This window comes from Protopterus annectens, chromosome 10.part0, assembly GCF_019279795.1.
Source record: "Protopterus annectens isolate FY-2018-M chromosome 10.part0, PAN1.0, whole genome shotgun sequence".
NCBI lineage: Eukaryota > Metazoa > Chordata > Ceratodontiformes > Protopteridae > Protopterus > Protopterus annectens.
Genome location: NC_056744.1, coordinates 1,658,090,215 through 1,658,104,348, shown reverse-complemented (window position 1 = coordinate 1,658,104,348; position 14,134 = coordinate 1,658,090,215). Strand labels below are relative to the sequence as shown.

General features: G+C 39.3%; 1 protein-coding gene across 1 annotated transcript in view; it reads left to right on the top strand.

The window, feature by feature from the left end:
• Positions 1-14,134, top strand: part of LOC122814382 (zinc finger protein 850-like) — a 221,475-nt gene that overhangs the window by 94,725 nt on the left and 112,616 nt on the right. Inside the window, exon 5 of the mRNA XM_044086966.1 lies at positions 1,113-1,371. Coding sequence (XP_043942901.1) covers positions 1,113-1,371 — 259 coding nt within the window. The remainder of the gene's footprint in view (positions 1-1,112; positions 1,372-14,134) is intronic.

Here is a 14,134-nt window from a genome sequence, read left to right as displayed (position 1 = left end):
AACTAATAGTCACAAAGGGTGGATGCGACAAGATGTAAGATAAAATAATGGGTTGTGATTCATAAATTCAGGTTCACTAAGCGTGAACTGTTTATGATTTATTAAAAAAAAAAAAAAAAAAAAAAAAAGCTTCTAATGCTCAGTAAATCATAGGGGGTCATATCAGTGGTTCACAGGGCAAGCTAACCTACCATTTAGTGTAGTGCCTCAAAAATATAGCATTCCACTTAGGTTCTGTGCAGCACTGAGGCATGGGTGTATTATATTTTTGTAGCCTCTATGTGCAGTTACAGGGGAAACAGGAATTAGAGTTTATGCAATAGGTTGTGATAAAGTAAATTCTGGTAATTTTTCATCTATCAAGCAGCTTAGAAAAGTCTTGCTCCTGTCTGAAAGTAAGAGCAACATCAGATTGCAAGGGATGATAGTTCAGTGAGTGAGGGGTGGCAACATTAAAGCACCCTGTAGTGTAGTACATCCTGCTCAACTACTTAATTTGAGCTGAGCTTTTTGAACTAAATGGTCATGAAAGACAGGACAGTAGTTCAATGAAAGAATACTGTGGCTGATATGCTTAGTTTCAGAGTCCAGCCTGTGGTCATTAGCATTATATTATATTCAGACAAAAACAAAGCAGTCATTTATGGGATTAGCAGGATATCTGTAACAAGGGCAGGAATTATATTTTTGTCCTTAATAAAGTATAAGTTTTAGTTGATTTTTAAGTACCTGGGAATTTTTAACTACAATACCTGAATTAAAGTTGTTTTTTTTAGAAGGAAAGCATTCAAGTGTTTAATATGAGATTTGAATGAACTGCTCTGCATGCTGGCCCTTTAAATGGAGGTGGTCACTCACTTCCTCATACATTCTACTTCCTGTTCTCTAAAAAAATGAAAAAAAAAATTCTGTCATGGCCTCTGCAGCAGGCACATTGGGGTTTGTACATAGCAGTTTATTTGGACAATGTTTATTTTTCTCAAATACCAGTGATTCTAGATTGTAGATACCAGTTCTGTAAGCTTTGTTTAAACTGGATTTGGTATAAAATAACAAAATCCTCCCGTCCTGAATATAAACAGGAACTTCCTAGCAAAAGTTATACAGTGAAGTGATTACTGGCTCATAATGGTTCGAAGATCCCAGAGACTGAAGCTTGGGCACAGAAGGCAGGAAACAGGCTGTAGGGAGAAAGAAGAGAAACAGAATCTGTGTGCTAAAAATGGGGGAACAGAGCTGTGCTGTGGAGAGCACAGACAGAGACTGGAGTTATTCTGCAAGGAAGATGAGACTTTTATCTGTGTCTTGTGTGTTCCCAGCCATTCCAGTCATGGAGTTGTGCTCCTCTATGAGGCAGTCAGTGTGTATAAGGTAAGGGACACTTTGTGATGAATAAACATAAAGTGACAGGTTCCCCTGTATTGGATATGTTGATATGATTTGTTATGCTGAATGTTTGATCTAGGAAGCACATACTTCATTTGTCTGATGTTAAGGGATTGCAACTGAAACAAGTAACCTGGGCATAAAAAAAAAAAAAAAAAAAGTTGAGAGAGCTGTTTTTGGAAATGAAGCTGCTGCTAACTTAAACAGGAAAGGCCCAGGTGCATTATTAGTGAAAGAACCTTCTCTAGGTACAGTGAGCCCCAGGGCAAACTGAATCTGTAACGGGTAATTTATACTATAGTGTAATACAGTGTAAGTTAGAATATTGGGATGAGAGACTGAAGTGTGTGAGAAATAAACTCCACCCCTCCCCCAAAGAACTGTAGCAAAACATTTTACTGATAGTCCAACAAAACATCAGTTATCAGGTCTTTGAATGATGAATTTGTACCAATTCATTACTATTGTATTGTTATGTATAGCTAATAATTTGCATGCATCTAACCTTTTAGAGGGCTGAATACTTACTGTTGGTACGAATACTTGTAAGTATTGCTTCATAGTCTAGTACAGCGGCCGAGGTGGTGCAGCAGTTAGAGTTGCTGCCTCACAGCAAGAGGTTCTCCGGTTCGATTCTCGGCTGGGGTGCCTTCTGTGCAGAGCCTGCATGTCCTCCCTGTGGTCGCGTGGGTTTCCTCCGGGTGCTCCGGTTTCCTCCCACATCCCAAAGACATGCTGTAGGTGGATTGGACGCACTAAATTGGCCCTAGGTGTGAGTGCGTGTGTGTGCCTTCTGTGGAAGGTTAGGCGCCGGTCTGGCAACTCGACACTGTAAAACTCCACTGCCAATCATGAGCGGACAGGTGATCCGCTGTGGCAACCCCTAACCGGGAAAAAGCTGAAAGAAGAAGAAGTCTAGTACAGCTCTGTTAATTTTCTGAAGCGTAAAATAATGACTCTGATACAGTTATTTGAGTAACTGCAGGATTTAAGCAGAAAAGGGCTGTGAGAGCGTGGCCTGTTCAGACTTCTACAAAACATTCGATGTGGTATCGCACAAGTGGTTAGTGAACACATTAGAAAACCATAGTGCCAGTCTCAGGACATCATTATAGAAAACTCTGACTGGGCAGTGTTAAACAGAATGAAAGGGTAAATAAATCTCAACCTCAGGGCAAAGACCGTGCCAAAGTGTGTACTAAATGGCTCAAGACTGACTGAGGCTGATCCAGTTCAGTCTGTTTGTATGAGATATCGCACAAGGACTGTCGGAATAATTTGCCTTTTTGCTGTTGATATAAAGTTAGAAAATGGGCTGATAAACAGGGAAGGTTTTGTAAGGAAGCTGAATGACTTTGCGTGACTAGAGGTGTGGTGTAAAACCTGGGAGTTTAAACTGAGTGTACAGAAATGCTATGCAATAATAGTCTGAAAGGGAAAACGACTGCAGGGGACAGCTGGAGAGAAAGAGTGGCAACATCAGTAAATGAAAATGACTTGTGTAATCATGTCAAACAGATAGCAGGCAGTATGAGAAATAGAAGCGGAGAGCTGCATAGCAGGCTGGTGAAAGAGTGAATACACAGGAAAGGTGTCACCAAAAGAAAACTTGTTGCTTCTTTGCATGGACAGCTAGAAGGATGTTAGATGAGGTGTTTTTCGTGGTACTGGAAGTTGCCCTCAAGTAAGGCCTAACTACTATGCAGGTGACGTGATTTTGAGTTGTGACTTAGGTGGATAAGAGTGAGTGGCTGCTGCTGGCTTATCCATCCAGGGAGAAGAGATGTAGCTTCATCTTGCAAGACAAGTGACTCGTAGCAGAAGTACTAAGTGTTTAACCATTGAAGTTTTGAGCTGGCCAGGCTTGTGCTACCATAGTGTTTTTGGATTAAATAGCTGAGGGGAAACTGGTAGGTGACAATTTCAAGCTCAGAGGAGCTGCTGAGGGGGATGGGAAGTATCCCCAGGGATAGATGGTAGGCCATCCCCCAGGACCAGCAAGCGATGCACACTCTACTCACCAACTCTTGCCAGTTAACGGAAGGCTGGGGGGTGTCCTGCACAGGATCAGATGGGCTGTAGGGCTATTACCTAGTCCAGGAGTAACTGGATCACCTTCTCTTAGAACAAATGGGCCATTGGTATGAAAAGGGAGGTGCCATTGGGCAAGGTCCTGGGGAGAAAACAGGGCATAAATTGGATAGAAGCAGTTCATTGGAAACATTTATTGACATTGAGATCGGTTTGCTATCAAAAGATCCCAGTACAGTGGGGATTGGGAAATGTACCCATTTCTTCACAGTGGTATGATCTTGGAGTTTGTATATATAATTTGCAGGGAGGGGTGGGGGTGCAGGGAGGCTTGCCCCCCCCCCTGCAAAACATTAGTTGGGACTGACTAGAAGGGAAGGTACGCTAGGTAATTTCGACTTTGTCAAATACGGACAGGTCAACATTACTGGTTTCATAATTGTGCCTTTATAATGTTTTCATTTTCAATATTTTAGTTCGATGAAGTTATCACTCGACTGAATCCGTTTCAGGATTGTGATAATAAACCATGAGATTCTGTGTGCAGTTCTGGATGTTTCCTCATTCTGAGGGCACAGATAGGATGGAGCTAGTTCAGGTTTCTGTACTGGCATTTAGGCCCCATGTGGAACATTATGTGGCATTTCTGGGGACCTCCTCTAATGGTGTAGACTGCAGAGTGTAACTCCGAGGAAGGTTTCCATATAGAGAGTGAGGTCCCATATGGAGTAATGTTTACAGTTCTGGTGTCTTCCTTATTCTAAGGGCATAGACTGGATAGAAATATCTCATAGGAAGATAATAAAATAGTACATGGTCTGTGCCAGAAGTCATTTACAAAGAGACTAAAGAAATGCAGTTGTATGTGAGCCTACTTGGTGCACATGATGGATTCCTATCACTGATAATGCTGAGCTGGGTAACAGTTAGTAAGCCAGACATCAGGGTAGTTGGTAGCAATGGGGTGTTCAGTTAGTTGTATTCAGTTTCTTTATTCCTTTTTTTTTTTTTTTTATAATCTTGCCTAGCAACCCCTCTGAAAAGCCAGGAGTTTTGATTAGGTAGGACTGTACACTGGAGGCAGTGCACATGAATATTTACAAGAGGCGCAACCCTGCAGAGTGAGTGTTGGCAGTGGAAAGGATTATTCATGTAGAAATCTTCCATCTGCCAGGATTTTACCACACTGAGCTGTTCCTAACTCCTCTAACCATGATACTGCTGAGGGTTGGCATTTTGAGAGTAAACATTACACTGATGAAAATGTAATATTTAAGAAAGAAGGCAGCAGATATGAAAGAAATGTCAACAGAGTTGAGTGGCTGCCATGCCTCAGTAGAATTATACACACTCTGAAGATAAAGGGTGGATGGCTGTGAGGTGTGAGGAAGTAGAATGTCAGTGTGGTGTATATTTTTTGCAGTGTAAATTAAGACCTTGCACTCGTAAGAATAGTAACAAACTTTTAGAATGCATGTTGAAGGCATAAGTCAAGTCATGTTAGGCGCAGGAACAAATTGAGAAATAAACTGTTGCTCAAAGATCATGTGTGCACAAATTGTTAACCTCTCAAAATGCCATTCAAATGTAGGGCATATGTTTTTGCCCAACTATTCCAGTTCTGGAAGGTGATCAGTCTTGTATAGCAAAAATAGTCATTTTTAATAGAGAACTAGTTCCATTGTATAGAACATGGTGCCAGCAGAAAAAGTGTGTGTGTGTGTGTGTGTGTGTGTGTGTGTGTGTGTGTGTGTGTGTGTATATATAAATATATATATATATATATATATATATATATATATATATATATATATATATATTTTTTTTTTGTTTTTTTTTAATTAATTCGTAATCAGTTAAATTGTTCCTTTTTTTTTTTTTTTTTTTTTTTTTACTTACACGGATATGCAGAATGGCACAGACCAGTACATTCAGCATAATTATCAAGTTTATTCTAGCTCTTTGGCTTCAAGCTTTATAGGGATACAGAACATTACAAAAAGCAGACTGCTGATTTTTTCTTCAAGCAGGTAATTTACTGTTATTGTAGTATATTTGTTATGACTATTTACCTTGGTTGTAAAACTTAAGATATTTTTTTTCTATGTGCTTTTTTCCCCTTCCTACCTACCTACCAACCGTAATCCCCCTCGTAGTTATTCATTCTTTATGAATGACTGTTTGGAAACTGACTTTGGCATGAGCTAACTAGAGGATCCTCCACCCTGACAGACATAAAATCTGTTTGGTGCTGTGACGATCCAAGGACTATTGGGCTTCTGTGGCCCCATTTCCCCCAGCACACCTTCTGGAATAACAGCCCAAGGGATACACAGGGGAGGGTGGCTTTCACCAGTGATCCTCTCCCTGGCTCACCCCCCCCCCCCCCACACACACACACACACACACACTGCTGCCACATCTGTTGGCCTGCCAGGGCTATGCCCGAAGCTCTTATCTTCAGTAGCTGGGGAGGTTCCACTCCCTGATGGCTGACATGAACACCACTGTCACAGCAGGAGCCTTCTATGGTCAGTCCTTTGTGTGCACATTCCTGTTTATACCTAGGGAGAGTTACCATCATTGGCATGGGAACACCAAGTCCATATCTCTGGTTACTTGCTGACCTCTGTCATTGGCAATCCCTGCCTTGAGTTTGCTGATGGCCTTATGGGCTACTGATCCCTCTCCCATCAAAGGGTGTTCATGCCATCTGCAGATTTCCCATTGTCCTCATCTGGCTTCTCCACCAACTAGTTGAAATTTGGTAATTCGGGGTGCAGTTGGGGCTTTTTATACTTTGTCATGGAGCTTCGGTAACTTAACATGATGAATTGCTCATGTGAAAATGTGTATGCAGTTCACGAGACCTCCTTATTCTAAGGGTATAAACTGCATAGAGTTAGTTTAGAGGAACGTCTCTAGGCAGTGAGATTCCATGGGGAACACTAAGTTGCACAGGAAGTACCCAGAAAGTGGAGAAGCTTTCAGGAAAAACTTCCAAACCCAGAAGTACATCCCAGTGTTGCCTTGAAGAAACATGTGCATAATGTTTAACATCACAAACTTTTAAAAGTATTTTTTTAAGTTAATACATTTTAATGTAAATTACTTCCACTTCTAGCAAATGTGAATAAATAATTGCAGTGTAAGGTGAAGACAGAATGCGAACTTCGCATTTCTTGTGCATCTTAACATAGTCTTTAAATAGCGTCTGTAATGTAGTCTGCAGGTTCTCCAATATAAACAGAAATAAGCAAACCAGGTTGGGTAAGCAATCCTTGTCTCATCAGAGTCTACATTTGTACATCTGAGAGCCATGTGTGAAGCATGGAAAGAGACTGTGTTGTTTTCACTTGGGGATTAGTTTTTCTTTTTCATCTGTAACGTACTATAGGAAAGGGACTCTATGCATTTGCTTTACTGTGTTTGCTAACAATAGCACATCTGGAGCTGTCAATCATGTAATTAAAGGAACATCAAGAAATATATTACTCGGTTGATAATGTTGCAACATTTACTGCTAAGTGATATATGCTCTCAAGCACTAGGACAAGAAAAGCAAATTTTCTATATATCAATAGTTACTGTTGTTGCAACAGCTGATGTTATAATCATCTAGGAGCTGTTAAAGACGATACATTATTTACTTACAGTGCTCCTTTCATAGGTAGGGGATGCTTCAATGCAATAATAATCTTGCTTAATCTGTATAGTACATCAATTCCTCATAGATCTTATAGTGGAAGGCCTTTACTGTTCAAAAGCATGAGCAATGATCGGTTGTTCATAAATGTATGCTCACTGTAAATCTAGCATTACTTATGGAAAGAAGCCTGGAAAATTATACCCTTACACACACTCTCTCTCTGTCGTACATTCATTAAGTGTCCCTGAAATAACATATCTAGGAAAAAATTAAAAATCACTCGCAGTATTAGCACATGTGATCTTGCAATGTACAGAATTATAAAAAGTTTTTTTTTTTCAACATCAGTGTTCAAAAGCATCAATTTTCTGGTGCATGCCCTTATTTAAAGCCCAGCACTCACAGCCCTATGCTTATCATTGGGAAAACTATAGCTTGGATTGCATATACTTTGTTGATACTGTGTTTCATTTGCAATAATAATAATAATAATAATAATAACTTGTTGTTGTTGTGTCTTTTGGCTTTTCCCGGTTAGGGGTCGCCACAGCGGAACTCCGGCCCGCTAATGATTGGCAGTAGATTTTTACGTACCGAGTTGCCAGCTCTGACGCACAACCTTCAACGAAGGTACGCCCATTCACGCATGTCTCCACACAGAAGACACTTTAGCTGAGAATCAAACAGGACAGAGTCTTACTGTGAGGCGACAACGCTACCGCAGCACCACCACCGCAGTTATAATAATAATAATAATTATAGTAATAACTAATATTAAATTATTAGCTAGTTAGGCCCACTGGACACATGATCCCATTTCAGGGATGACCAGGGAACAATCTCTGGTTAACTATCAAGTCAAAACTTGAGCAGTGCTATAACAAAGTTGCTAAATTTGCAGCAAGTAACCCTTCCAGAACCCATCACTGCATAGCACTAAAACACCTAAATTGGTTAGAACTACCCCATCAACAAAAGTATGCACAGCTTCTTACAGCTGTAAAATTATCCAGAATTCACCTGCTTGTCTATCACTAAATAACATTCTACACAACTGTGTTCCTAGTCAGTCGTTATGATCCAATGACCAAAAACTCCTTTCTGCCCACAAACCTATCACATCTTCTGGGCATTGTCTGTACTAGAACCATGTTGCTTAGACCTAGATCTGATTTCTGTCTATCAGCCCATTACCCTCCCTCACATCCTTCCAAAGCATTCTGTAAGACTTCCTAGCCAAACGCTGTCTCCGTTCTTGCTCAACACCAGAATAAACTATATCCCTAAATGTGAACAAATGCCTATTCATACCTTAGCCCTCCTTACTGTCCCTTCTTCACTCACTTCCTTACGTCTGTCTCCCATGGCTTTCTCTCTAAATATACCATGAGCCTATTTTTCTCTCACTTCATGTTGCTGTTCCTGTTTGTATTGTACTAACTTACCTTTAACTTCTCTAGAAACGAGCTCAAATTTCTCTAACTATTAAATCATTGTCATGTAACCAATATTTGCATATTATGTCTAATGGGGTATAAATATTTAAACTGTGTTTGTCTTTGTATTATTTTTAAAGACTGTAAAATTATTGTTCTTAAATTTTTTTTTAATACCGTGGAGCTTTTCTCCCCGGGCCTCTGATGAAAATGGGCTCCTACCCAGTTGGACCTTTTCTGGTAATCAAATGTCAGTAAATAAATAAATAAATAACTTGTTTAAGGTCATACAGTAGGCAAATGGGAACTAAGATAATCAAAACCTGAACTGCAAGAAATACATTTCACAGCCTTAACCCTCTGCACCACCTGTAAGAACTTTAAAATTGTATTAAGATTTGCTATACTTTTCTTTCCAAGATATAAACATCTTTTAATTTCATGGCGACAGTCGTCATTTGCAGAGGTATTTTAGCTAAGTTAGGATAAAATCTGTCCCTGTTTACATTTTCCTCATCTGTTTGCAAAGAACTTAAATGGTTAGGTGACATCATTTTATCTGTTTTTTTTTTTTATGTCGACCAGCAAGCTATCTTTTGTGCCTTTCAAATTTAACTTTAATAAGTCTTTTTTTTTTTTTTACTTTCAGCTATCAGAGTGATATCATCCCCAAATCTGAGGTTGTTAAAATACTCTTCTGACAGTTTTGATTCCAGCATCTGATTCATCTAATCCAGCATTTTGCATGATGTATTCAGTGTACAGATTAAATAGAAATGCAAGGATATAAACTGTTTGACAATCTTCTCATGAAATGCAGAGCTTTTGATATCTATCCATTGTAGCATGGTACAGGCACCAATATTGTCGCTCATTCATCTGTAACAAATATAACCAGAAGGCTTGGGGTTTCGTTTAGATGCTGTAAAACATAGAAACACATCAGGATGGATAGCAGCATCATTAAATAAGAACAAACTAGTTAACGGACAGACCTTAACATGCTTACATCTCAACAGCTAACTACAAAATGCCAGGTAAACTTCCATGTGCTTCGTGTTTGTATACTGTGTAAGCCCTTGGATAGCTTTGTAAAGGTGCATAAACACCATGGAAGATATCCACCCAGTTGTAGTTGCAACTGGACAAATTACACCTTGTCATACCATTTTATCTAGCTCAGCTTTTGACTCTGTACTGCAAGGCTATTGGAACTTTCCATACTGGACTGACCTCTCGGTCTAACTTCATGGAGTACATAACTGGAAGTTTGCCTAGTTTGTCTTTGAAAAGATCAGCATTGGTAGAAAAATGTGCTGGGCAAAATTAGAGTAGCGGTCTTTTAAGCTAACATGGTGGGCTTCTTCCTTGTTAAATAAAAGCAGTCTCATTTTAAAACTGTCTCTGAGCCCTAGTAATGACTGCATGTTCCTCTTGACCACATAAAATAAGTCATAGCTTCTTCCAGCAGAGTAACATGAAAGCATTACTGAGCCTTCGGTTTGAATTTCTTCACCTCTATAAGCAACAAGCTTCACACACCTTGCTAAATCAAGCCTTTTAACTCTACATACTCTAGCAAATGTTTCTGCAGACATAACATTGCACTTGGAACCTGTATGAACTTTGAGCTCTATGGGTTTGCCATTTATCCGAACAGTGTAAAATACTTCATTCTTTGCCCTTAAATCAACTGCATTGACCATTTCATGAAGCACTGACACACCATCAACATAGAGGGGCCTGCAACCCTACTGCACAGCTTTCTAATTGATCATTTCTTAAAATGTTCCCTTTTAATAAAAGAATGTGGACCTTTTGATTTAGAAAACCTTTTGAAATGATTCCACTTATTGCATCTGTGTTATTGTTGACCAAAAGCTAAACATCCCTCTGTTTTTAGATTCATGACTTCCACCACAATTACGGCAGTTGGCAATGAAACTAGGTTGTGGCCCATGCTTTGAGTTTGCTTGACTCACTGTTATGCTTCACCGGCACTATGCAAACTCTGGAATTTGCTAGAAAGTTCTGGGGTACCACTGAGTGCTGCAGAGGTTACAGTTGCTGCCATGTGCTTAGGTCTGTTTCTCTTAATAACATGCTGCATACTATCAACATGAGCTTTATCGCTGTGCCTTCTAGAGCTGCTCTCATTTGTAAGCATATTTGTGTGCTTTTCTGTGAGCTCGTATATCTGACACATCTCGATAACGTTATTCAAAGTTAAATCATCATGAAGTAAAATATTTCTCACAGCATCATCTTTTATACCACACAGAAGTCTGTCTTTTATCAGCTCATCCCTTAAGTCACCAAATCTGCATGTTTTTAGCCCTATTTCTCAGATCAGTTATATATACTGCAAAGGTTTCACCAGACTTTTGATCCCTTGTGTAAAATAAGTGCCTTTCCATTGTAACGTTTGTCTGGGGGGTTACACATTTCTGTAAATTTACTTTTTAAGCACTCTGAGTCCTCCCTTGACTCAGCTGGTACAACAATATGATGGCTTTTCCCCTTCTCCAGCATAGACAGCAGGTGCATACACAAATGAACACTCCCTTTCTATAGCTTTTAATCCAGCTAAATTAAGCAGAATAAATGCTTTTGTACGGTCATCTTTATCAGAAAATGCAGCCTGTATGAAAATGTCATAGTTTTGCTCAAACACTCTCCAGTTCTCAGCAAGTCAAACAGAAGTGCACTGGGTTTCAAAATCCATCTGCCATGCCCACAAAGTATACACAAGTATACTGAAAATATGGTCCTTGCAATTATGTACGAATAAATTGTTCCGAGAGCTTGTAACAACATTCAAAAATTCATTAAACTCTTTGGAATACTGTACTTTGCGAAATATGCCTTGTAATGGCTGTAGTTTGCAAAATAACTTTACTGTAACACTGCAGAAACATACGAACACTTTATAAACTTCTGATAACTCGGATATCTTTGCTTAATACGAAAAACGCATGCTTTGTGAAAATGCAGTAATTTTCCCTTATTTTCAAAACATTTTCCTTAGTAATTTGAATATTTTTATCAGTATCGTACATAATCTTTTTATGTGAATGTCATTTAGACAATTCTGTATGCCCCATTTCATAAGTAGTACTGCTGAGCAAGTTTTAATATCTGAAATTCGTTTCTGATCTGTTTTGCGATGTTTGTACATTTTAGGGATGATTCACTGCTGTATATTTCTCCAGCTCAAAGCAAGTGCCTGTAGTCATTTTAGCCACGACGTCTCTAGCTTCATGCCCTTTGGATATACTAGTTCTGACTCCATGCCCTTTAGGTATGCCGCTTCTGACACCATGTTGCTCGTTCTAACATGTATAACAAGAAGACTTGGGGTTTCGTTTAGATGCTTTAGTATATAAGAAACACATCAGGATGTATAGCAGCATCATAAAGTACGAACAAACTAGTTAACAGACAGACCTTACATACATACATACATACATACATATATACATACATGCTTACATCTCAACAGCTAACTCCAAAATGTCAGTCAGACACATACTTGTGCAAGCCCTTGGATAGCTTCTTAAAGGTAGATACACACACATTGACCTGCAAATACTAAATTTGCAGATCTCTCTTACTTAATACTGAAGAATATAGTCATAATGTTTCAGTTAATGTACACAGTGTATTATTTCTCCTGAAATGATGTGGTGTGTCTGTTTCTCAGTGTAGGTTGTGTCCCATAATGTACGTTTGAATGACTAGAGGGATGATTAGTTATGTCCCTTTTAATCAGGAGACCGTAGCCCAAGCCTTTTCTAATTTACAGCTCCAGATTTTTATACATGTGCATGCTCAGGATAAGTTTTTGACATGCTGTTGTACATTTTGTGCTTCTCAGTAACTCTCTGTGCTGAAGTCTCTTGATTTTGAAGCTGTCTGTGTGCAAATAAGGCACTTCTGAACATGTTGTGTAGTACGGGGAGAGTTTTTGCTTTCCAGTAAGGCATGTATGAATTGACTAAACATGTGGAGAGGTTTTGCTTTCCCATAAGGCACGTATGAACGGACTAAATGTGTGGCATGGGGAGAGTTTTTGCTTTCCAATAAGGCACGTATGAACTGACTAAACCTGTTGTGTGGCATGGGGAGAGGTTTTGCTTTCCAATAAGGCACGTATGAACTGACTAAACATGTTGTGTGGCATGGGGAGAGTTTTTGCTTTCCAATAAGGCACACATGAACTGACTAAACATGTTGTGTGGCATGGGGAGTGTTTTTGCTTTCCAATAAGGCATGTATGAACTGACTAAACGTGTGGCATGGGGAGAGTTTTTGCTTTCCCATAAGGCACGTATGAACTGACTAAACGTGTGGCATGGGGAGAGTTTTTGCTTGAGTTTTTGATATCCATTGTGTATTCGGTTCACATTTGTGAGAAGTATGACTAAAGGATGCATCTGGTGAACTATGCTAACAATTTTCATGCACACTTGTATGGTTGCACCAAGGAACAGAGCCTGCATGAGTTAAAACTTTTTTTTTATAGCAATGATATTTGGTAAGAATTCGAAATGCCCACCTCGACTTGGAACACAACTGCAGGCGTAACGCTCATTCTCCTTTATTAATATAATGGCACTGGGCTGTATTGTAGGCAAGTGACCAAGACACTGGGCTGTATTGTAGGCAAGTGACCAAGACACTGGGCTGTATTGTAGGCAGGTGTCCAAGCACCCTTGACTGTCAACTTTATGAAAGCTCAACTCTGTTACAGTAATCTAAATGAAAGTACCACGATCAAAAGAAATATCTTACTGTATAGTGACACTTGGCATGTGCTTCAGAAAGCTAGATGTGACTAGTATTTGTCTTGGGTTGACTGAAGTGTAAATATTAATTCAGTATCTCTGCCCATTGAGTTATGTAGGACTTGGGGATTCATTCAGCGCTGCCTGTCACATTAAACAGTTCAATATTTATGCCCGTTGAGTAATACTAGTTATTTTTTTTTCACTAGCTCTGCTAGTGAGTCTGAGGTCTAGAGCAGTAGGCTAAATCCCATATATTAATTTTGGGAGACTTTCTGTTCTGGTAAATTATGCACTCTGTTTGTCATTCTAGAAACACAAGGGTATGGACAAGACATCAGTGTCTTTAATTTTTCTAAATTATTTAGGGTTATTAGTAGTGTAAAAGGAAAAAAAAAAAAAAGGATATTTTTCCTAAGTTAGGATATTATTAAACTTCATGAAATCTATTTTGCTTGAATGTCTGATGTCAGCCAAGAGGGATTATCTCAGCACCTGTAAAGGACCCAGAATTGCATCATTCTACTATGCATATGGGGGTAACGGGTCTATATTAAATCAGCGAACGCTTAAAGCGAACACTGATTTATCGACCCCATGTAAGCGAAAGCTTACAATACCAAACACTTGGAACAACAAATTTTTCCCCAGGGAAAAAAAATCGCTGTTCCACAAAAAAAAAAAAAAAAAATTAAAAACTTCAAAACATTACATAAAGTGGGGGACGGTGCCCCCCACACCCCCCTACTTAAATATACCAACTCTGAGATTGCACTACACTGAGGAAAATGACAAAGTAACGCAGGCGGCCAAGTGATTTCTTTCCCAGGGAAAGAAATCGCTTA